At 38.4% G+C, this 26466-nt stretch overlaps 1 protein-coding gene across 7 annotated transcripts in view; it reads right to left on the bottom strand.

Annotated features, from left to right (window-relative positions):
• ATXN7 (ataxin 7) overlaps positions 1-26466 on the bottom strand; it is a 91664-nt gene that overhangs the window by 31906 nt on the left and 33292 nt on the right. For 6 of the 7 annotated variants that reach the window (XM_049826090.1, XM_049826088.1, XM_049826092.1 and 3 more), the window contains one exon: positions 8239-8343. The exons of the other annotated variant lie outside the window; for it this stretch is intronic. In XM_049826090.1, the coding sequence (XP_049682047.1) occupies positions 8239-8343 (105 nt within the window). The remainder of the gene's footprint in view (positions 1-8238; positions 8344-26466) is intronic. 7 annotated transcript variants of the gene reach the window in all.

Raw genomic sequence — 26466 nt, 5'->3', positions numbered from 1 at the left:
CATTCCTATTTAGCTTCCTCCTTATTGTCTTCATCTATTTCTTTTTATATGTATTTTACTTAAGTTCTTCATTTTACATTTCCCTTTTTAGCTACTCCCCCGCATCCTCTCTTTCCCCTCCTCGGACACACACCCACCAAGACTGCAAACCACTTAATTCTAGCTGTGCTGAACCAGCCCTGCCAAAGCTGACATCCTCCTGCCTGCGCTAGCTGGCCACTGCTGCCCCAGCCAGGTGCTGCACAGCGCTGTGCTGGGAGCCGTGGTATCTTGGCAAAAAAAAATTAACGTAACCGATGGTTACTGATGAGATTTCCTATCTGACCTTTATAGCTGTGCTGGCAGAGAAAAAGAGACTATGTGCAAATCCTCTCTCTTCCAAATGCGGCAGTTCGAGTCGGCTGGTGGGATGAGAGGGTACAGTCTGTGCAACTTGAAACTATGTGCTTCCATGAGAAAAAAAAAAAAAAAAAAAAGGCAACAAAAAACAACCCAAACTATTTTCTTCGTGACAGTTCAATACTCAGTGTTTTACAAGCTTCCCAGAATACTTCTCCCTGGAATAATGAAGCGCTGTGGTGTTCATCTGAGGTTTGCAGTTCTTGGAATAATCTATACAGTTCATCAGAACACATACTTCTTCCCCCAAAATAAATGAGGAAGTCCTTATAAGTAATTGATTTGCATATGGTTAGCTTTTGAAATTAAACCACTTCTAAACCCCACCTTCCAACACCCAAGTTCACACCTCGATGGCTCTGACACATTCCCAACTCTCCTCCTCAATGGTAGAAATCCTGCCCTTTTTTTTACTCCGGTTCAGGCTTCTTCCACCTCCCCAGCTCTTAAACAGGTTGCAGCTTCATTCTTCTGCACTCAGCTTAGGGCTGCGTGCCAAACCCTGCGTGCCCACGGCCTGCCCTCACGATGTGTGCCACCTCCTCTGGCTGAGCTCCAGCTTGAAGGAGTGGCTTAGGCATTAGAAAGAGCCCTTTTAACTGTGAAGGAAACCTTCCGAGGATGTGGGGCATGTAAGCTGATGCAGAACGGCCTTCCCTGAACCTGCACAAAATCTGAAACGATGGTTACAAGAGCTGTGTTCTGCTCCACGTGCCATTTGATCATTCAAAATAAGTTCTGAATGGTGAAACTTAACATTGACTTTTAGACCCCTTAACTCTCCATTGTCAATCACTTTTAATTGTAGACCTGACGCGACTACCCCAGCTGGCTTCTTCCAAATACACTCAACAGCTACTTTTTATTAGAACTATTTGTTCTCTTCAGATCTTACTTCAATCCATTCATCAACATACTAACTTTCTCCCTCTTGCTGAACAACTATTTCTGTAAGCCACAGTGAACACAGCACTGATTCCTCTTTTCCCACAAAGATAAATATCTTTGTTTTTCTTTCTTTCCACTTGTTCTTCCCCTGTCAATGTTTACCTTGAAAAGGGAGCAGTCAGTCCCAGTCTCCAAGTACCTAGCAAGGAGATCACTATAAAGGAACAGGGTTTTCACAGAACCCTTGTATAATTTTGTATGTTAGACTTGCTTTAAATACTTTAACATTTTAGAAATAGAATAAGAAGATATTCTGCCAGTAATAAACCACAAGGATTTCTGCTTGTAGGTCTTCTGCTACGGCAAAACAGTATGAAATTTGATTCATGCTAACCAAAGGTACAAAAAGCCAAAAGTACACCAAAGCACTTGTAAGGTTGTAATATTTTAGCACACACAGTGCTGTAGGTAGAATAACATGAGTTACATGGTAAGTGGTAAACTGAACAATCAATTTCTTTTTTAAATCTGAAGCTGAATATGACATATTTTGTTCGCTAATACTTAAAATCGCTTTATGTCTTCAACCAGAGCTTGACAAATCCAATGTACCCACAAAAAAGGAGGACGTTTTACTAGAAAACTGCCATCAACTTGTCAAACAGACTCCCTATGCTTTCATGTAATAAACAAAGACCACAGCCATTATGCTTACAAAAATAACCTTCTGCATGTGAACCGTTTGTGACGTTACAATTAACCACAGCACCTAACTTCATCGCTCCTTAAAATCTGCATGGCACATCTGGTATTCAGCTAATGGCTTTGGGGTACACATTTCAAAGCCCGAAATATATTTACAGAGTTTCTTTCCAGGTGGTAATACTTTCGTATTTAATTATGCATTATTTAAAAATAACTAAATAATCAGCTGAAACATTTTTCCTGAAATGAATCCTGTGCTGACCTCTGAGCCCATTCCCTTTTGGGAATATGCCAAGTTGATTCTTGCAAAAGCTACAGAATTTCACAAATCCCTGCCAAGAAATTAAACTAGTTGCTGCTGGACCCGGAGATTAATATCCAACTGCTGGAACCTGGACTGTGCGAACTACTGTGAGAGGACTATGTATTTAAACAGAAGCTGCTGAAGCTGCCAATGATAATTTGTTAAATCATATACATTAACTCGAGCCATAATATGCCAAATGCCACCTGTGCACATTTGGCAATATGCTTGGCAGATTACTCCAGCACATCTGTGACACACCGCATAATATTCAAGTTTTATTTTGGTTATTAGACTACTACAGAAGATTACTGATACCCAAGAAAATTCTTACGATTTATATAAAATGTTTTCATACTGCTATAAAAAGACATCAGTGAACAGTGGACACTTAATTACTGAAACAAATTGCTTGCTGCCAAAAGTATGCAGCCCATAATGAAGGCTTATACCTCCAAAATGTGGATGAGCTCAGGCAATCTCCTATGAGGGGAAAAAAAAAAAAAAAAAACCCAACAAAAATCCAACCCCCAAAACCACACAACAACCCCCCACCCCTCCCCCAAACAAAACAACCCACCCAACAACAAACCCCCCAATCCTCAGGTCCAATGGCTTTGGAACAAGATTCAGTACATTCCTTTCTTTTCCTATCTGCTTCAGATGCTGACTTGTACAGACACTTTATCTTTGACTTTGTAATCAATGCTAAACGCTCTTTCTAGTCTATCCTAAACAAGCAACATCTGCACAACTTCAAAAAATAAAACTTAAAAATATTAAGTACTGACATTAGATTTTTCCGAACAATTAGCTGCTGCCAAATTTGAGGCAACAGAAGAGGGTAGGACAAATTTATATTCAATTCACAATATGTCAGAAGAACCCAAATATGTAATGCTGCAGGGACTGTAATACTTAAATTACATATGATATAACATCCAAAATACAACAGCATACTGGCAGGCATAGTTATTGGATCATTTATCCCAATTAAAATCACAACAAATACCACGTTTTTTCCAAATCCAAGCACTTAACACCAACATCAAAAAATCCCCTTATGACTAGCCAAAGTACTAAACCTGCTAACTAAAGGTGGGTGTGAGAACTGGCTGAGAGAGGAAGGAGTATGGTTATACAATTAGATGAAGGAGATTCACAAGAGACCTTAGACTGACTTGCAGGATGGACCCAAGTAACACGAGTGAACATCTCTTCTCTACTGCCAGGATCTGCCCCTCTGAGTCTCTCTAGGCTGAGTATAAGGTTGTGTGATGACCTTCTCTATTCCAATCTCACAGCCTCCTGGAAATCACAAAAGGTGGGCAAATCTGTATTATTATCCCATTTCCGAATCCTATGCTTCAGGTTTAAACATACGCTGATCGGAAACTGAAATGCTTAAGCAATTCCCCGCCAGCACACAGAGCAGCAGCAAGCAAAGCTGACAGTAGTTGCTCACCTTTGCCACTGCATGCCAAACCCATGGAAGTTAATCAAAACACTAGACATAGCTTTTTAATGACTCAACAGCCCAACGCGCTATCGTCTCTTTCCAATACGTACTGTATTAATGGTTTTCACAATCACTACATGACTCACAGGCACTCTCAGTTTAAGTTTTGCAGGTAGCCTTCATTATTATTGCTGAGAGTTCAACCTCACTTTGTATTTATGTAAACCGAGGCACAGAGGAAACAAGCACCTCTGCAAAAAAACTAGGAAAAATTAGAAGGAAGAAACCCCACATCTCTACACTGATGCTACTTCCACACTACTGAGCTATCTCCTCTCTCTGAGCCACAAAGCAGCCCAGATGGTGCAGAGAAGCAGCTCTCCTCAGTCAGGAGGCTGATAACCACAGGCAGATGTGATAAACCCGTGGAACGGCTGAAATACCAACGAAAGGTCATACGGCCCCAAAACCACGTCACTTCAGGGTTTCTACCAACAAGCTGAAATAACTGTCGCGATGGCTTCCTCAGAGAGCAACCTTTTGGTGCAGCACGAGAACTGTGTCTAGCACGTTTTCGTGGGAAGGAGAGAGAGGAAATAAAAGGGACACAGGCACATCCCGCTGTCTTGAGGAGCCTGAGAGTTAGCAATTTGACAGGCAGCAAAGTCATTTTTACTGTAAGAATTTATATATTGAGAGTAGACTGTGCAGGGCCATAAGAAATACACCTGATGTAAATACAGAGGGAGGGTCTATGTGGCATGGAAGTTGGAGAGGCTGGCACATGATCATCCAGAGTGTAGAGAAATACGCCAGCTGGAGAAAAACACTGTGTTTGCTTATCATGATGACCTATTCTGAGAAATCTCGGGTGCTTCACCCACAAGACTGAATGCCTGAACATTATACCTTTTCTCCATCTTTCACCACTGAGTTGATCTTGAGCCATCCAAGGAAGATGCTGATACCATGAAAGCGTAACCATTCAAAAAGCAGCAGGAAGAACAGTAGCAATAAAGGACTTAAATCACTTGTCCAGCCCCACAAATGAAGCAGCTGAGATGTGACTGAACAGAGAATTTGTCTTGAAACAATTCCTCCCCGTCTGGCTGGCCTGCTCCTGCCCTGCCAGATCCCCAGCATCACCGCCACCCTAGGCCAAGAGGGTAAAATCATTTGAGTGTACTGACAGTCAGCTGTTGTACACAGGCTAGAAAAAATACCACAAGCAGCCTTCAGGTATCTCATTATATTAGATTGCTTTTTAAAACTAACCTACCCATCGTGATTTGCATACCAATTACATCACCAAATTTTACCAATCAATGATAGCATATATACCAACGGTACAGAATAAATTATTAAAATGGCAATTCACACTCCAAATGCATGCTTGCCTCAAAAAGTAGAATTTAATTTTGAATTAATATCTCTTCTGAAATATAAAAGTATCAGTTACATACAAAAAACTGTGATTTGTATCAATAAAGTATTTTACTAAAAAGGTCAAATATTCTGATGAATGAGGTTACATTTAATTATTTCTAACTACTTGTGGTCCAGGGAAAAAAGCCAGCATATGTCCTGCAATGCACTTTCAGCCTACCTAGTTAAGTAGTTTATCACAAATATGCTTTGGAAGAAATTAATTAGCTCATTAGGTTTAGCTAATAGTTTGTTTAGCCTTCCTTCGACAAAAGTGACATTTTAAAAGAGCATATTCTACTACTTCAGAAAACAAAATCCCACATGACAAGTTTCAAAGAACACCAAGTACAAGCAACACATACCACCAGGAGTTGAAGAATATTTTAAGAGATTACTATTTCTCTGGTAACAATTAAAAATAACTTTAAAAGACCCAAAGAACATCACAAAAAGGTACAGCTTCATTGATGCACTGCAGTTTTTCAGAACTCGAAGTAATCTCTCCTTTATCAATCCCTGAAATAATGCCACAAATAAAAGACCTAATTCAGGGCAAACTAACTGCGATGAATCCAAAGAGTGGTTTACTTTCTTGTTATCACGATAGTGTAGTTTTTGTTTTAAGAACCGTGTGTTTTGAGGACTTCAGCAATTTCCTTCTCCTGAAGTACACTGTGTTTAAAAAAAATAAAATACATCATTGCCTGGTAATCAATCACCTGCCATATTTATCAGCTCTCACATTCAATTTGCTAAAACAAGGGACAACTGCATAAGAACTTCAAGAATGTGAAGGCTGATAAAAAGCAATGAGAGCTAGCGCTACACAATCACTAAGTCAGCCTTCTTACCTTTCTGAGGCTATTAGTTTGGCAAACTAAGGTCCTTTAATGACATTCACCCCACCCAAGCCTGTTTTTCTCATCAGAATGACCCCGCCTGTTTCCTCTGCACGCCGCAGCCCTCACCGAGCATCGTTCAGAATAGGCTTAAGAAATACTAAGAATAACCTCGTCATTTCCATCCCCTCCTCCTACATTTCTCTCGAAGTATGAATCTGCCACTGTTGTCAGGTTTACATTAGAGAAGGTTTCATTCATGTTTACAGATCACACTCCTAAAATGTGATACAGAATGCGAACATTACGTTAGTATTTATTCTTTTGGTTTTTTAAAAATGTTTTCCATACCTTCATTTTGTAGTTACCTCTTCACTGTGTCCCTTTTAAATTGCAAGTAGTGCTTAAAGAAGAGTTTGAATTAACTTTGCATAACAAGTTTAACACTGGTACAAGCAGCATTACAACACCACATGTTTTCACGTCCATGGTCAAGAAGCAATGCCGTACCTATTCAGTTCTTGAACTGCTTCTTCAATCTGCCCATAAGGTGGTCATGCCAACAACTAGGATACTGGTTCCTACGGTACAGACACCTGTTTGTCAGACAGTATTTGGAGATCACCTGCTCATTTCAGAATGACAGCCCAGAGTGTCTGCAGATATCTACAGCTCTCCATCACTACCAACCTGACCCAGTTCCATATTACTGACCTGAAGATGGAAGATTCAATATGCCAACACTCAGAACTGGGTACCACCCAGTCCTCCCCCATAAATTTATTTTTAACTGTCAGAATCAATTTAATGTCATATTTTAGGAGAACTTATTGGACATCCCAAATTGATATTCAGTGACAGGTGAGGAATCACCCTGGCAAGGAGTGGACTTGCTTTTGGCTGATACAAAGGCTTATAGCAACAAAGAGTAAGAAAAGCTGATGCCCTTTTCTTCTTCTGGCTCCCTACAGCTCTGGAGACTTACGTCCAGAAAACTGTGGGGTTTTTTTTAAAAATTTTATTAGTACTGTCATCCACAGAATAACAAGCGAACTAGTAAGAAACCTATTCAGATTCTTCTCTGAGTCACTCTGTGAGACACAAATCCAGCAGCAAGGGTAGAGGTATAACCCATAAGGCATTATAACACAAAAACAAACAAGTGAGAAGTGGAAAAGAGGGAGAAGTTGTTCACATTCTGCACAGCATAGGAAGACCCTTCCCCAATCTCCAGGAAGCAGCAGAAGCGAGTATATCTTTTCTTGACAAAGGACTGGATTATTTAAGATGCAAGAAAAGTTATCACGTTATCCCTTGTTCTCAACACTAGAAGAGGCTCCCTACCCAAATCCAGCATCTTCTATCCTTTTAAACACCAAGGCAATCAGTAGGTGCACTGGCCTAGAAAAAAGGGAATGTGTACAAATACATACACACAGAGGGAGGAAGGAACAGTTCAGAAGTCTATCTTTTTTATTAGCCCTTGGTCAGAAAACATCTCATGAATTTCTCAAGAAACGAAAAGCTGAATTCCAAAAACCTCCTATTCAAATACTGGCATGAAATTGTTTGAGGTTTATTTCTAGTCTTGAGAGGAGTGGAAAAGAACTGCCAACCTCCCCCAGTTAGGTTTGTAGGAAGTAACTGAGCACTTGAACTTACGTAGCACTTCACATTTTCTCAGTCCTCTATAAACACTGGCTAACACCAACCAACACAACAAGAGCTTCCTAGCACAGTTTATATACAAAACCATCGGACCAGTAAAACAAACACAAACTGATACTTCTGAAAATAAATAAGCAAGCTTACTGGCCATTGGAAGCATACTACATTTTACAACAAAATTTGTACATTTAGCTTTTAGCTCAAGTTCACACTGTAACAGAACCCCCGTAAAAATAATCTGTACAAATACACAAGGAGAAATGACACACACAAACACACTACACATACTGTCTGTGAAATACACTATATATGTCATTTCAAAATTGAACTGTATGTATGCAGCATTTCAAGAAGGCATTAAAAAATTAAAAGGAACAAGATCTTTACGTAACTGCATTAGAATGTATATAAAATGATTAAACACAGGTTATGTTCTTTGACATTATTTATAATGTAATGATCTATGTACCATCAATTTTTAAAAAAATTGCCAGGCTTAATCCTGATTTAACCTCACGCTTAATTATTAAAAATAGTTAAGCACTTACCATAATGTGATTGAAATGCCTGTGGTTTTACGACCTGATTACAGTGGTTACACATCACCAAATAGAAATCATCATGAGCCGGGCAAAGACCAAATATTGGCATATCTAAAAACAAAAAGACAAAATGGCATCTCTCAGCTGCTGACAATTATTGAAAAACAGTTTAATTACAGAGCCATGACACTAGTGTTGAAACATAATTTTAATACATTTGTATCAAATTTGAAAATGAGGAAAAAAGAGCATATAATGCAATAGATAATTTTGTGCTGGAGTATTACAAAAGCAAAAATCTTCCTACAAAGATAAATGTAAAAGGAGCGATTACTTGTAGAAAACATCTATTAGAAAACTGATTTAGGACTGATTAACTTACACCAGATGCAAGAATGTAATAAAAAAAGCCTGACTTCAAATGACAAACACAATGTAAGAGGGGATGTTTTATGTACTCTGAAAGGGGGTTGGATTTTCTTCCAATTTAAAAATGAACTTTATTTTCTATTTAATTGTTTTAAACCATTTTAAACACACAGTCGTTTACCAGGCAGTATTACATGCCTAATGGTTTTATTTGTTTAACAGTGCATTATAGTCCAGCCATCTGCTGCCAGAGATCTGTGTAACAGCTATATTAAGAGAGAGAAATAGAGATAACAGTATGTCAGAGCATGTGTGGATTTCAGAGATAACACACATACTTGCAGACTTTTACTAATAAAATTAGTTTCTACAATTTTGGTTTTAAGAATACAGTTTCTTAAGAAGAGAGTTTAACAGTTAAAACTGCATTCAGAGACTACTGGAGCATTAAATACAACATTTACTACACAACTTCAAGGTATATTACATTTATATAACTAAAAATGTTATTCAGTCATAAGAAGACAAAAAATAGGAAACTGCACACATAATAGTATAAATTCATTATTGCCAAACACATGGCTAAGGGATCTATAACACTAAAGGTTTAACACTGTTATAAGAAAACTGATTTTCTTAAAAAAAAACAACCCTCAAGTAATAGATTTATCTTAACAGTAACTTAGAAATTAAGTTAAACTTGTTCGTCTCTGTGCTAGAACTGACCCTAGAGTTTTGTTTTGAAGCTACTAATTTGCCTATGTGTATTTTTAACAACATGCACATTTTTGTTCATTAATGGAACACCAATTATGAAATAAATTGAGTGGGCTGCACTTTAAGAGTGAATGTGCCATAATGCAAGGTAACTGCTGGCAGAATGACGTTGTCAGCCCTGTAGAGCCCCACGGACTCCACTTTGTTCCTCCCAGACAAAAGAATATATCCACACCGAATGGCTTCCAGAATTAAGGGCTCCCTTTGTAGTATCTTCATCATAACAATTTAATTACTTTTCATTAAAAAAAAAAAATAAAAATCAGGTCTATCCCAGGTTTTCCAAAAACCTTATTAGTGCTACATTAAAATTAAGCATGATACCTGCAATAACAGCTGCAACTGGATTTACAGTTGGATGCAAATACAATGACCATGGACATCTGACATGGCTGTGATGGATCAGAGCTACACTTATCTAAGTCACAGGCACCTTTTCACAACTGAGGTTACATTAAATTAATAAATAAAATTATCCGATTTGCACTTCATTAAGTAGCAAGTCTTGCTTATTTATTTATATGATCTTTATTTTTAAAAGTATTAAGACCTTGGGCACACCTAACTTACTGCAAAATAGGCAAAACTAGTAAATATATGCTGGGGGGGGAAATCAGAGAGGAATAATAAACTTTATTTTTCAGTATCTACTTTCTGTGATGCAGTATCAAGCTAGGTAAGAAAAAAAAAGTATAAACTTAAATGTCATTGCTAATATTTCATGCAGGAGCTCTTCGGGTATGCCTGTGTAAAAAGGTTTCCACACGGCAAGCAAATACTCCAGGGTCACTTCCATTTGACTACTAATACACCATGATGAATGGGACAATAACAGCGTGCACTGCCTGCTATTTACATTGTTAATAGCACACAGACAGGCTACTACTGTATAACGTCTAACAAACTGTAAATCCACACCCTGTAACCTGTTCTCATAACCGTACCTTTCAGACAACACTGGATTCGCAGACTTTACACCAGCTTGTTCAGAATGCAGGGGGGAAATCTTTAACACAAGAAAAGGATTGCCTACTTTTGTGTCTCTTGCAAGATAAAGCACTCATTGACACTAGTCTGAGACATCACGTTCACTCCACTGAAGTACACTTTATATGAATATTTGCTGGCAATACAGAGCTGCGATTTTAAACAAGTGAAACAAAGTGGCAGAAATTAAAAATGTTTTCCTATTTCAGTTGAGGGATCCCAAGAAATCCAAATGATTTACGAGTGTCCTTTTACACTGTGAAGCACATCTTCAGAGTTTTAAAAATCAAAGCTCCAAGTGACAGAAAGCAACACCAAAATACTAGGGAACACACAAACTCATAAAGAAACATTCTAAGAGTAAAACCACTTGACACAAAAAAGGGTTTATCACAGAATCATTTAGGTTGGAAAAGACCTTTAAGATCATCGAGCCCAACCGATTTGCTGCACGCCCAAAATCACAACCATGATTTCAAAGGAAGTCACACACAAGACTTCAGCCAGATTACACAAATCGATGCAAAAGATCTACCCCCGCAGTACTCTCCTACAGCACTGATCATAGAGCAGCATCTAAACGTATCCAGCAAGTGAAGGTTAAGAGTCTTAAATGCAACTCCTTTTGTTTTCTCATATGGGGTAAAATAAACCATAGCTTTTTATTATCAGAGCATTTATTTAAATAGATACAATCAAATCCTTTTGTCAGAGAAACCCATAGGGCCCCAAATAACCCTGGAACCTGACTATGCTGAGCACTGCATGAACACACGAGACCAGCCCACAAGGGCCACAGACTAGATACCAGTGGGCAAAAAGTAGTACCAACACTTCACAGAGACCTGAACATTAGTTTTAACAATGGGTTTGAAACCGTAAGGAGTGTGACCCAGCCAAGATCAGTTAAGACAACTGCAAGAGACCTGAATCCACACTTCCCAACCCAGGAACCTCAGTCTTCGGCAGGTAAGCTCCCATGTGTTTAAATGTGCTTCACTGTCATTTTAGTCAAACAGAGCAAGAGCAAGTTTCAGGGAAATCTTATTTCTGTTTCTGCGTTCCAATGGGGCAAACACCTATGCGTCACTGTTATGAGAATGACAAATTAGACCATGCAAATGTTAGAGAATATACAGAATAGTTTAACAAAACTTATGTAAGAAGTACGTACCACGAGTAGGAGATGGATGCCTATTTTTCTGTTCCCCTCTCAACCACTTATGAAAGTTCGCAAGTCTTGCAGTTGATATTCTAATGTCTAATACTTTATACCTTTTCCATTTAATGACATGCAAATTCTCTATTTAAAAGTCTAATGAAATTTATAGTATTTCACCAGTGTCATTTCAACTGCACTGTTCCTCTGAGTTTAAAGATCACTTTTTGAAATACTTCACTGTAAATGTAAAGCCTGTGCCTCTCAAGGAAGAGCCTAGCAACCATGATTCATATGTTCCTCTTTCAAAGCTGGGCTCATTTAACTCTATCCATCTGGGAATGTTTTTCAAGGTCAAACTAAAAATTTAAACTAAGACCTCAAACTTTCCATTTATTCTTCCATAAATGCAGTTATTTAAATGGTATCAACATACAAATACGGTTATAAGAGCTGCTAGTTATATTAATTCTATTAATGCCATAAAGAAAAACAACTTCATTTACCTCCATAATATGAAACCTCTGAAGGTTGTGACCTCTAGAATTCACTTCTCCTTTCAAATGTAACTTGGTTACAGTGTTTTTAAAAAGGTAACTTTAAATTATATGCTGCTGTACTGTTTACCAAGGCTAAAACAAGCCCGTGCCATAGGCAATTCTGAGATATCTTAACTGCATTATTTGTTGAGCATGTAATAAGGAAAATGCTTCCTATTTGGAAAAGGCCAGTATAGCATCTTTTCTAATACAAAAAGGAAAAACAATAATGGACAATCTGGCATACTATACATTAAGTAACATGGAGCTCAGCACATCTACTCTGAAAAACTTTCTTAAACTGAGCTGCCATCTCCTCTTCTCCGGAGGGATGTAGAAGCACATAAGTTAATTCCTCAGTATTTCCAGCATTCCCTTTCGGGACCATTATACTCCAGAAATTCATGCTTGTGGTCATTAAAAGTAACTGTGTCTGTGTCCTCTCAATTCTATTCCTTAACATCACAGACAACAGAACAAATAAAACAGGCTAAAAACCCACAGTTAGAGAACAGGTCGGCAGTTTGCATTTATCAAGCTACTAGATTCAGTGACTACCACAGCTCTGCTGCATACTTTTACAGGGGGGTTTTTTGTTTATTTGTTTGTTCTTTTAAAACACACAAATTTATCAAATTTCCTACAAGTCTTGTTGTCCCTTTTCAGACTGGGACCATTGCGCAGTCCATCTATCCTAGTGTCTAATAAGACAACATCCCTTTAGAAATGAAATATCACCAAAAAAGTTAAGGTCAGGATCTTCTCCAGGACAGCAAACTCTAAAGGAAGACAGTGAAAGGAGCCCTAATCCTGGCTGTTTGCAGACACCAGAGCAAAAGTTTCCTATTTTGCAGAAGTCTGCTCACCACAACTGAAAGAACAAGGAGGAGAGTGAAAACTGAAACAGAGGAAGAGAAAGCAAATCTAGCAAGGGCAGAAGTGAAAGGGCAACGAACAGACTCTATCAGAGTTAGGGCAAAAGAATAGAAAGCTTGGTCAAAAAAGTGACAAGAATACATCAGAGTACTGCAGAAATATTTTTTAAGCCAGAACACTGCTAATGCTCACTTCTTCTGTATCCATTCCCAACATAAACATCTGCTTATTAAGATTCTTTTTAAAAGGCTGATTTATCACAAACATGTATGTACTGCTTGCCATTTAGTGTAATTTGACAATGGACTTTTCATGCTGATGTCCGACATGAACAGTAAAATGTTTTGACTACAAAGATCCCCACAGAGTAGCATAACATGCCTTCAGCACACCACCATCCTGATTATACTTCCAGAATATTTTTAATCACTGTAGTTAATATTAGATGCATTAAAACCACGATGCTCTAGACTATTAACTTCACACTCACTATAGATATAACTCCCTATTATCTTTACAACTCCCCAAACACAGAATTTATTTTTCTTTTTACTGGGGCCTGATCCAAAACCACCCTAAGTAAATGTACCAACTTTTATCGATTCACTAGGCTTTCCATTAAGACATCAGGGAACTGCTCTGGAGGTACTATATAAGGAAATTGTAAATAAATCCCATTTTTTTGAAATGTTGCCAGATCTGGATTGTTTGAACTATTTACTTCATGGACCAAGTACATTCAAATACTGCCCACAACAACTATCTTGAATACATTTGCTCCATACCAGCGGTGTTTTCTCTTCTCATTAGAAAAGAATTAGTCTTGATCATACTAAGGTAAAAAATACATGAGTAAACCTCATTTTAACTTGACTTAACTGGTAGATCTCTTTCTCTAAAAGCATGCTTTTATTAGAACTTTTCTTTAAGATAACACAACTCTTCACCAGCATCTGAAAAAATTTCAAAAAGGGGAGGAAAAAAATACACAGCTGCAGTAACTTAAAACTAGTTGACATCTTAAAGGAAAAGAGGTTTTGTGCCACCTCCCTTAATTTGCTTGTAACACTTGTGCCGAGTACTGTCAGATCCTGTTAAAGTAATAAAAATATTTCTATTGTTTTACCCTTTATGGTTGTGGAGAGCATGAATGTCATTTTAATATCAGAAAGCAGACAAAACCTCCCAAATTACTATTTTTAAGAGCCTGTGATTTGGGGGAGAGGCATGAAGAGGGAGAAGGAAGACAACTAACTAGCACTGACGACCACATCAAACAGCCTGCACCAAACCCGGGCAGATTTCAGACAGAAAGCTGAGCTTGGTTACAACCAGACCAACGGCTTATAGTCAGCCCCAAAAGCTAAAATTCTGCCAAGAAGTCTGCACACCGGGTGAATCCTGCTGGATCTGTTGCTGATACTAGCTGTCAAGAATAAGTAATCTTCAGGTGCAAGGAGGATCTTGGATGTAAGCCTGAGGCAGGAAGCTTTCTGCACAAACAGCACTACAAGGTATCTTAAGCTCCCATCAATTCCAAGTCATATAGTCCCTTATTTTAATTGATAAGAATGTTTAAAAAAAAAAAAGTGATTTAACTTAATGTCTCAAAACTTACCTTTCACACAGACTTTGCTTTCTGCAACTAAAATATTATTTTCTACATCAGATTTTTCCAAACTATTTTCCAGAAACACTCAAGTGTGTATCATTCATGAACACATATGTGGTTTTGTATGCTTACCAATGTTGAAATGATATTAAATACTGGCAAATTTTTTGCTGTGTACTATGCAAGATGAACAAAATAACTGAAACCATATAATATTCAGAGTGCTCTGGTTTACACAAGTTTGAAGCCAAAATAAGAGATTCTAGTAAAATATATATACTTAAGGGTTTTCTTCAAAATTTCAAGTAAAGAACACTTCAGTATTAATAGAACACAAGTATTTTATGAACCATATGTGCAGGCATAAAAATTTGTGCCTGCAAAGAACATATGCATAATCAAGCAAACCAAACATAAAACGATCAAATTTACATACAGAAACACTTCTTTCAAAAATCTGTCCCATAAGGTTCATGCTCATGTTGCCTCAGATACAAAAAAGCTTTTAATACGAAATACAGCAAAACAAATGGACATTCTCATACCTAAACTGTTTCATTTAGGTTCAGAGGGAAGCATTGCTAAAGTATTTTCTGCAAGGTTATCTATTTTTTAAACTCCTTGCCAACTCCACTCTGTACGTTAAGTAACTTACATTTTTTTGCACATACAGCTTTGAAAGCCCAGCTCTCCTTGGGTTCTGAGCACAAGCGCATGAACTTTGTTTCACCATGCAGTTGCTGATTGATCAGATGAAGGAGGGAACAGCTGAAGACTTGATTAAATGTTTTTTACTGCATTTTCCACTTTGGCAAATATAGCAATTACACAGCATTTTATTGAAGCCCTAAGAATATCCAAACCTCAAAGTTTTGGCTCAGAGCAATGACTTTCACTTCAAGACCCAAAACCCCCCCAATCTGGTTTAACGAGGCACAGGAGCCACATTACGAGATTTGATCACTGTTGTAAATCTTTACTAGTGTTAGAACGCTTTGTCTCTAAAAGCAGAGTCCTCTGTCCAGTCTCCTTTTGGAACCCAAGACAGTCTATTTTTCCAAAGCTAAGGTTCTGTAGTTTTTACTTTGCTTTCCCAAATTCAAGGTGGAATCTTGCCCAGCAAAACCTGAAAGGGTGAAGAAGGACCTACCTCTCCTGGCTCACGTTTTCCGTGGGTCCAGCCATGCTACTTTTCCAAAATCCCATCCCCTGCACTGCCCCCTCCAGCAAAAAGGTTTGCCCCATGCTGCAGGCAGCAACACTCCTCCGTGCATACCCAAGCAGCAAATCCAAATACCGGTCTTTTTGCAAGGCTACGAGCACATTATCACTGTACTTCTCCTGTGGCCTTTCTTCCCTCTCCCTAGGAGGATGCAGAATGCAACACTGATAGTCGCTACGTCTCCTGTTCGCTAAAATTTAAGAGTCAGGAAATTTCTGTACCATGCCCACCGATAAAAACTGAGCAGCAGATACCAAAGAGAAGTGTGTCAGGCACACATGCACCTGCAGCCTAGCGTGCAGCTGGGTGTTCTAATTTTAGGCTCCCAAGATTTGAATGTTCCCATAATTATATATAACACACATATTAAAGCAGACATTTAAGTATTTAGTTAAATTCTTTGTATATGAATTCAGCTACACACAATCTTTTGAAAAAATCAAGCATAAAACATACGTCAAATTGTTCATTCAAAACTACTAAAGAGGTTTTCTAAGTTTATGATACAGAATAATACAAAATTTCAGCGAGCAAGTTTACAGAAGATTGTCTGTAGAAAGACTGATTAATAGATTTCTCAATGAAACACAAGTAGCATATTTAAAGCTTTTCAGCAGATGAAAAAGTCTCCCCCCCCACATTGTATTCTGTTACATCAGGTTTTCATCAGCAATTTGAATGCCGTCATCTGCAAAGACTATTCCTATTTACTCATTAATGAGTTTTCAGAGTTAATATTGAAGATATTTTAAGCTTCTCCAGCCAATTTGTATAACGTCATGCAAATGCTGAACATACAATTTGTCATGTAAGAAATCTTCAAAGTCATGCATTATTTTTAGGTGACATGATCTCATCATGCCACTACTGTATTTTAGGAAAGCCAACAAATTATTTATGTTTTTGTGTCAAACAAAACAAAACAAACCCAAAACCTATTTGTTACATATCCAGTCCTAAAATAGCTTAAGGTACTCTCAAAGTTGAGTTTAATTTTGCAATTATGACACAAAAATTAAATAGACTTCAGGAAATAAAAAACTTGGAGTTCACACAGTAAAATTAAAATCTCTGCTAATTTAATATGAAAGCGTACACAGAAACACTTCAGTTATTATGCAGAAAAAAGGGTCTATTATGGGGGGGTGGAAATAAGTTCTGGATAAGCAACTAGTCACAAACATAGCCTCAATTAAAATTAAATAAATTATCCACAGAATAGTCTAAATTGTATCTTAAGTCATATACCCTAAAGCATGTTACTGTTATGAATTGTTTTAACATCAACAGGTTCGGTACTTTTCTCCTCTTTCACACACAGCACTGTGTACTTTGCAGCAGCCGTACTTTTGTAGTAGGAAAGAGGAAGTTTGTTTCCTTTAAACCCAAACTCATGGTTTACGTAAAACTGCTCATTGTAGCAGAAGTATTTTCTTACATCGTGACTGCAAATGGTGAACATTTTCCAAGCTCCTCACCCTCTCCCATCTCCTATCTAGACATGCCTTTGAGGGGGGGGGGGAAAAAAAAAAATTGGCACATGTGGTTTTTGCTGTCTTTCCCTATGTAACCGTCCATATCACAGCAACACAACTGGGTGCTGGCTGTAACTTGGCACCGGGTAACTGAGGAAGTAGAGCACACGTTTTCTTACTAAGAACTGGAGGAATACAACGTACCCATAACTACAACTTTTGCCATTGGAGAAAACAATATAATTTAGTAATAATAAAAAATAAACAAAAAAGTGGCATCAGAAACACCAGAGTCAATCAGTCTTTAAAAATATAAACTTTTTAAAACCAGTAAAAATAAGAACTACAGACAGTTATGCATCTCTTGCACTATGGCATTATTGCAATCTTCATATTAAAAACATCGTCAGTTAACACATTATTTTCCCTGCTACATAGGACACGCGTAGGGCTCATCTTTCAACCTCTTTACCCTTTTCCTTGCTGAACGCAGCCCCAACTCCTGTGTGAGAGCAGCATGGCATGATTCTCTAATTGTGCAAAGACAATGCAACTTTGCACAAAGAATACTCTGCATACATTTTATATCATGCACCTGACACCTGAGGGAGCAAATCAGCATATGCCAAAAAAAAAAAAATTAAGGAAAATAATGCAGATGACCTGTCAACTGAATTCTGTTTCAGTATTTTCTTTTATTAGGCAACCCAACTACCTAAAACCACCCCACCCCTGCCACTCCCATTCTCCATGCACTGGAACATCCACTTCAAAAATAAGACTGTTTCAATCACGTCTAATATAGCTATAAGGAAACTGATGCCTGCCAATTTTCACATACAGACTTACATTTCTGTACTCCTCTCAATTTGGCAGGTGCTATTAGTTTTTCCATTAAAATTTACTTCCTTTGCTTTACGGATTTACTAGCAGTTCGTTTGATACAATAAAAAAAAAGGCAACTTGCACAGCAACAGGCATTAAACGTACTACAGCAACAAAAAAAACAACCAAACAACAAACCAGCAGTACTGTGATATTTAATAAGATTAAAAGATAAAGTGGAAAATAAAACAATGTTTTTGTTGTTATAGTGCAGTAAAACAGCTAACCCACCTCTTATGTATTTGAACACACATGTAGTGACACAATTTTATACTTGGCTATTACATACCTTTAGACAAATAGACATGACTATTTCAATTATCTAGCTGAGGAACCAGTAAACTCCAAGACTTTACTTCTCACAGTTGATATATTCCAGTACATACAGAGCTACAGTCATCAGAGCTTCCCTTCCAAGAGGGGATCTATCTGTTCAGAAGTGTTAGGCTTTAAACCAGTGCGAGTTGTCCTCTGACACACAGTTATATTAACTAAATAGGTAAGCACTGAAGAAAATCAGGCTACCTGTTCACACTGTAAGGTTAGTAATTCCACAGGCCCAGTTCAGCCTGAAAACTCTTTAAGGACGTAAACATTTTTTTTTTTAATTATTATTATGGAATTTCAAATTCTTCTAAAGAAGAAATTTAGGTTTTGCCTTTGCACATCATCTCCCTTTTAGAATAAGCCCATCACTCTCCTTATTTCAAGATGTATTTCTTCATTGTTAAAAAGTGATTCGCCTTATTTTAGGAGCCCACCTTCAAAAAATTTTCCAGAATTCCATCTCCAAACATTACACATAAAATACATACCTGTTACAGAATAAAAAAAGACTTTGAAAACACTGGGTGAACAAATCTGTACCAGCTATTATTCTTCCATATGTGGCACTAGTTCTCTGTTACTGAAATCACGCATCTCGCTCTTAAACAGAAACAGGTTGTGAAGGACTGCAAATTTTAATATTTTTAAATTTAGATGTATTAAAAAATGAAGATCCCTTAGATCTTACTATACATGCAGAACATCTGAAAGGGCTGACATGCTTTAAAGTAATTTCTCTGCTCTTTCATGGTCTGGGACTCTATAACATAACCGGAACACCAGCCCACTTGTGATGTACACAGAAGGTAATACCTTCAGCAAAACAAAACAAAAGGAAAGGAGAGAAGAATTTGCTCAGACTACTTAATGTCCTGATTTGTCTGGTTTGGTCTAACTCACATTTTTGCCCCGCACTTCTAGGACTACTTCTCTCCTCTGGTCCCTCTGCAGCTACCAGCGCTCCTGGCACACTTAGGAAGAAGGTATATGGATACGTATGAATGGACCTAAATACACAGGGGGAGGTGAAAAAAAGAACTCTTCTCCCTTTTGTAGGCCAGCTAGCAAGCAAAATGCTGTACTCTTGGGAAAAAATACTGAATTGGGCACAAGTGCTAATTTTGAGACATCTCACGTCAAAAAGGACATAAAAACAATAAATCTGATTATACAAGCAGCAAGACAAAGTCATCCTTCTGGAGATAGGAGAAGATTAGACGCATTCGGTGTACGACTGTGCAATGAGACACAGCCAAGTGGTGTCCTGTACACCCCTGAGAACCCCACAAACCTCAAGTGGTGGTCCCGATGCATCGTGTTACAAGACTAGGCCTGTTTGCAAACGTTTGTAGAGGAGACGTCATAGAAGATGTATAGAGTCAGTATTAAGCAAGAGGCACAGCAAAGAACATAAAGAGTTACTATTCAAAAAAAGCCACGGAAAAGAACAATTCAGAGCACTAGTTAACTGCCCCTAGATGACTCAGGATGACAATGGTAAGTAAGATTAAATAGATAACAGAAAATTGAAAGGTGAACGTTATCCTTTGATACTATAATGAATTTGTAGAGCGTACCGCCCTCCAGTACACTGACAACAAATAACACCATCCACCTTCCTAAAGCAGACAAAAGATAACTACTGCAAACATATCTAGGCTAACAAAACCGTGGTTTACAACAGAAGCGGATCCTTTGCCAGACGCAGCAGTTGCACGCGCATGAATTTCAGGACCTAGACTGAGGTCTTCAGCTCAAACCCGCTCGGAGACTACGGCAATCTCTACTGGTGCCTATCCAGGGTAGGCAGGAAGCCAAAGCCACTGCTGCCAAACTCGTCGAGCCAGTCTTCCCAGCGCTGGCCCACAATGCACCGCTTTGTGTTTGGAAATAGCTCAAAAGCTTTTGCTTCCAGCAACAGTGTGGAGCACTTGGGGAAAGATGCCAAAGAAGTCCAAGAAAGGGTATGGCAGGGCCACCATAACAGTACGGACACCCCAAATGCTCCCATCAGACGGTGACGTCACCCTGAATCACTGCGATGACGAACAACACAGTGCTTCCTGTGAAGCCTCGATCTCACAACATTACTCACAGGAATGCAGTAAACTCTTAGCATGATTAAATTATAAATAAAACTGCTGATGCTGCACCTTACCATCATGTCTTCCCATTTTACCATGAAGAGCGCCATCTAACCCGACTGTGGGTTTGGTCCGTTCCCAGGACAGGGGCCTTCCTTCACATCGTTGTGGTTATCGACGACGACTCTCGACGGTGTCAGCAGGACAGAGAATTGCAGCATTGCACAGAGAACCCCTTTTTCATCCCAAGCAGTTGTAAACAAGCCTCGAACGAGACACACTGACAGCACACTGAAGATTTTACTCCTGTGCTCTACCTACTCCGTAGATAAAAATAGCATTCTTATCTCCAAGGCTATCAAGCTAACACTTCAGATCATTAAATTCAGGCCACAAAAACAACAGAAGAGACTTGCAAGTTTTATTCCAGCAAATGACACAGTGGTCCATGCCCCTACATTTCAGGGCACAACCTGATAGCCAGGCAGAACCAAAAGGAAATTTCCCGAACAAGGGCCCATGCGTTTTGGACTTCTCCAAACACCCCATGAAAATAGCAGTGTTGAAATAGCCAGGCAAAGCAAACCAAGTCAGCTGGCTATTAAAGCAGGTTTTACAGAAGGAACAACAGATAAGGAAAGGGCTCTGCTCAGCCTAGGTACAAAACATAATCAAACCGCACCAGGTATAGTTCAGACATCGGTATTTCCCCCATTCTCATAACGCAACTAGTATTAGAAGTCTTCCTTCAATCACTTAGCCACACACACCAAAAAAAAAAAAGTACCTAGGACAAAAATTTGCAACCCATTATATAAGCACGTATTTGACTAGCTTTGGTAGGCAACACAGATATATTGAATTTGGCTCAAAACTTCTCCTCTGTAAATTATGAACTACAACATGGAACAGAAGCTCCTTAACAAGTGTGATTTCTAGACAGTTGCTTTGGGTAACACAACTTACACAGAAATGAAAACCAAAATTGCTTTCCGAAATTCATCTTTAAGTACTTTTATGAAGTAAATGCTGCCTATCAGGAAATTCATTTAAGCCTTTCCTCTCAAAGACTTCCATTTAGTACCAGCGAGAGCAGGATGACTGCCATTTCTCTTAGCAGAGCAGAACAGACACATTCAAATACAGATTCTACATTTTAAAAAAACAAATTATCTGAAGAAAACATCCTAAAAACCAAAATTATACTCCTTACAAACCAAAGCCCAGCAAAGCCTTCTAGTTGTCAGAGGCAACTTAAACTCCTTTAATACATTTCTAGTGTCATTCTAATTGAACAGGAATGAAACGGACAATTTTAACATCTCCTGGGAAAATGTATTATTTTGAAAGCTGCTTTCCAAATTACTTTACATGGCTGTCTCAATAATCCAACACCCACACTGTCTGACTATTGGGAACACTTTTCGTTCCTTTGACATACCCATCAAAAATACAGCCAGTTAACCCAAATCTTTGCAGAGTTTGAGGCCTCTGGATATTCCACACTACCATAGATTTCTTCTGAAGGGATAAGAAGAATATTTGGTATGGCTTATATTTACGTATACTGTATAGATGATGTCTCTTTCTCCTTTTGGCATCATTTGCAACAGGCCTCCAATAAGAGATAAAAATAAATGACACCGTAACTCTTCCTCAGCAGAGTAACCCAGATTCAAATGGTATTTTCTCCAGTTCACAGTTTCTCCTGGGAACCACCTTGGGATTTTCAGCCAAAGAAACTTTTGATTTCTATTACTTGGCTTTCTGATGTAGCTAATTATTGAAAATAAATTTTAAAAAAATACTAACCAATATGTTAAATAATATAAACTAGTTCTTACTTGCTATTTAGTTTTCACAGTACACTACTTACAACTGACCCTGATTTATACTGTAGTTATTCACTGATACATCATCTCTAACGCACTTAAAGATAACCAAGATACAAGATCTATGATGCTATACTATCATGTAGGGAGCCATGTAAAAATCAGATCAAATTCACTCTGAAAAGATACATAATCAACCACTGCCCGACAGATGCTAGGATTACCAGACCAAATACATGCAGGAAAAATTCAGTATCTTCTTTAAGCAGCTATCACCTTGTTTTGGAAACAACTTTAAAGTTAGAATGCAACCATTATTTCACAAATCCTTCACTCAGCAGAGATGGAGGAGCTGCTTAATCCAGCATTACTGGCAGGAAAAAAAAAGATTGTAGAACCACACCCTAGGTGTAAACCAATACAGATTTTCTTCTGTATTTTAGCCCGAAACAATAGCCAGAGGGTGTCACTTAGGCTATACACACCTTGACAAAGCAATGGCTACAATATCTAGGGGCTGACAATTAAAATGTTTGCATAGCGAAGTACTTCTCTGCCCGCTGTCTGATCACAAGGTTGCAATGAGTGTGGCTGTCGCGCACATGCAAACTCTCCAGCCTGCCAAGCCCCATAACCTGGTCCTGGATCCTCCCTCCAGTCACAAGCAAAACCACATTGACTTCAGGGGCTCACCACAAGACCTCACACCCCCCGATATCACTTAATACACTAGCAGAACTCCAATTTTCCCACTGACATCTACTACATCGTTTATGCAGTCAATGAAAAAAAACTGAAGACAGAAAACTGAATTTATGAAGGGCAAAACACAACAGAATTTGACGTTAAAGGAAAACAAACATCCAATTTACTGTGTATTCAGCACATTATTTGCTTTTCAAATTTAACTCATTAAAGTTTCTACACTTCATTTTAATGCAAGCTGCTGTAGAACTTTCAGGCAACTATATCAGCATTAAATTATCCAACAAACTTTCTTGCAAATAAAACTGAGAGCTCTAAATTTCGGAACAAAAGCACACATCATGGACTTACAACCTCAAAGCTGCTCCCTCTTGAATTTTAGCCCTTCAGCTGCTTTGTATACATTTTTTCAGTGCCAGTTGAGATCACTGCATTTTCTATCACACTATGAACAGTTGATGAAAGATGCAAGTCCTGCTTAGTCACAGAAAAGCAGATCAAGAACACTGCGTAAGTTTTCTGGCTGTTCTAATCCCATCAGAAGAGAAGGGAGGCATAACCAATTATCCGTTTCACCTTTTACTATCAATGAAGTTTGTCTATGGGCTACGCTGAAGCTATCAAAAGTTGAAATCGGGGCGAGGGTGAGCTTGTAAATAAAAGATTCTTCTCATGGGAAAACAGGTTACCACAAAACAGCTTATTCCACAAGGGCTGACAAGCAGCATTTACACACAAATAACTGAGCATCTGAGTATTTCTAATCTACTTGAGCCAATAACCTGGAACATTTACCATCACAGTGATCATTTCCAAAGCTAGCGATCATGCCTCCAAGTGATGTGGGAGCAGCTGCATGTGCAGTTTACTTTGATGAAGTCATACCCCATAGTATCTGGGGTTACCACGAGTATCTCACTCACCACGAGAATCAGTCTGACAGCCACTGCACCACCGGTCCTGGCTCACAGCTGCACACAGCCTGCACAGGCAGGAAGAACTTTTGACTGTGCAAAGCCTTCTAGCAACAAGAACACCAATTACAATAAATTCATTGCCTTCCATGACAACTGCTTTTACAGTCATGCTACTCTGCTCCATTATACTTTGAATTCCCTGTGCCAGATTTTAACACTTGCTGCTAAAAACTTAAAGCGCAAGTACAAAGCTGTATTCACCTCAGTGCTGTCACCTAAGCAGTAAGAATGTCTAGCAAGTAATGTTGTGTATCATACATATGGGCAACTTCCACAGCAGTGGTGATTTCATTCATTAAAAGGGAAGAGAAACAACTTTTAAGCATCTTAAAAACTATTTAGAATAGTTAATTACAAATCATATACTATAATGATTTGTGACGGATGAAATCTTTTCTGTCATGTAAGTGATTAGAGATCTCACGTATCCCTAGCTGGCCTTTGGCAGTTACAGCCACAGGCAAGGCATAGTCAGAACAGGTGTAAGAACTCTATGCATTTCTTTTATAGATCCACTGCAATGGAAGAAATAGCTTTTAAAAGTTACCTTAGAGAGAGTAATCTGCATCCTCTTAACCCAATTTATTTAAAAGTACCCTTCACTAAGCCTTTTTGTCTTTCCTGCTCTACTTAGATGATAGTGTTATCAATTCATGTGAAAGTCGTATTGCTAATAATATTTATCATTGTTCTTCTCTCAGCATTTGTTGCTCGATATAGAACAGAAACTATACAAAAAGTAATATTTAATCAAGTATTATCAAGACATCACCTCTTCTGCATAGGGATAACCTAGCTAATCATACATACCACTTAAGAAGCATTAGATAACAGTGAATTCCTGACTGCTAGGTATGTGTATAGAAAACCAGTTCAAAGGCTCTTATTAAATAAAAAATTTAAAAAAAAAAAATAAAAAATCCTGCTTTCTCACATATTACGAAGAGACTGAGGCAGTTTTGTGGCTGCAGTTCCAGTGAAAGTCACCAATGCCTTGCAATATCAGACTAATACTATGGTAATATTTAAAACTTGCAAAGTATCTTCAAAGCATAAAAGATGACACCAACTTGCAGTCTAACTTCACAATATTCTATTTATAGCATGTGACTCATCTCGCCAGAAATAATTAAATATTGTAAACAGAACTTAGATTTAAGGGGAAAAATAACAAGAAGAGAACAAGGGCCAGTCACTGCAGATAATCTCAAAAGTAGCATCCCTTCAAATTGCATGTTTTTCAAGCTATCTCACAAAATCTCTACAATTTTCTTAAATGGTTCAATGCACTTTTAAAGTGTCCTTGTAATTGTTTTACAATAACCAGTCCACAAATCCTTAAAACGCTTTGTGTAAATAGTCAATTAAAACGCAATGAAATGAAGAGGAGATTTATCTGATTACAGACTGTGAATAGCTATGCACTATGTCAAAAAAGAAGCATGGCACTTTGTACTGCTACCCTAAAATATTTATTTCAATCTATTAAAAATTCTCACTGTATTTGCAGGCAGTCAAGGACTATAGAGCCCTCTAAGCATCTCTGACATGATTTAACACAACAAAAATCAACTCAACTGAGCACCTCCCAAGGCTGAATAAAAACAAATTTAAATTTGAAATAAGATGCTGTCTCTTACTTGTATTTACAACTTAATATTGGAACAAAAGTTTCACCAATGCTTTAATTATTTATTGAACCTGCTGCTGGGAAAATTCTAGACCTCAGGTCTATGTGATAAAGATGCTTCTAGTGAGCCCTCCTGGCCCGGTCCCGGATTTCATTGCTCAACCCTGCCCAGCACAGGCTCAAGAACAAGGGTTCATTGCATAGCTCTCAGCACCCTCACAGCTGTAGTAACTTCCATTAATAACAATTAATATAATCAAATCTCAAAGCTTCTGCTGAATGCCCTAGAGGTTCATGGAGTCTTTTCCCCCTACCCCCCACCCTCCCCAGACATATTAACTGTCCAAGACCAGAAGTTCAACTGTTATCAGGTGACACGATGCTGAACAGAACTTGCTCCCACCTGCTCTTCTGACAGATTCCTACAGTCACAAAGTCTTCTGGAGTGTCTCCTGAAGGTGCCCACCAAAACCCGACAATCTGCATTCCCACAGAAAATTCAAGACTTGCTTTATTAAGACCAGTATAGTCTAAAACCTGTAAGACTGGTATCATGCTACATCACCACACAGCCAGCGTCAATTCTGACCTGCGATACCTCCAAACACCATCTAATGCATCAGTGATCACCGCTCAACTAACCTCAGCCTACAATAAAGTAATTGCCTCCTCTGCATCTCCCTCCATGACCATCCAGAGGACCATCTCATCCAAAATAGCTCAGTTATGTACAAAGAGCAATCGGAAACTTCCTTGGGATTCTCACAAACATCAAGTA

The sequence above is a fragment of the Accipiter gentilis genome, chromosome 23 (assembly GCF_929443795.1).
Source record: "Accipiter gentilis chromosome 23, bAccGen1.1, whole genome shotgun sequence".
Classification (NCBI taxonomy): Eukaryota; Metazoa; Chordata; class Aves; order Accipitriformes; family Accipitridae; genus Astur; species Astur gentilis.
This window is presented reverse-complemented; position numbering and strand designations above follow the sequence as displayed.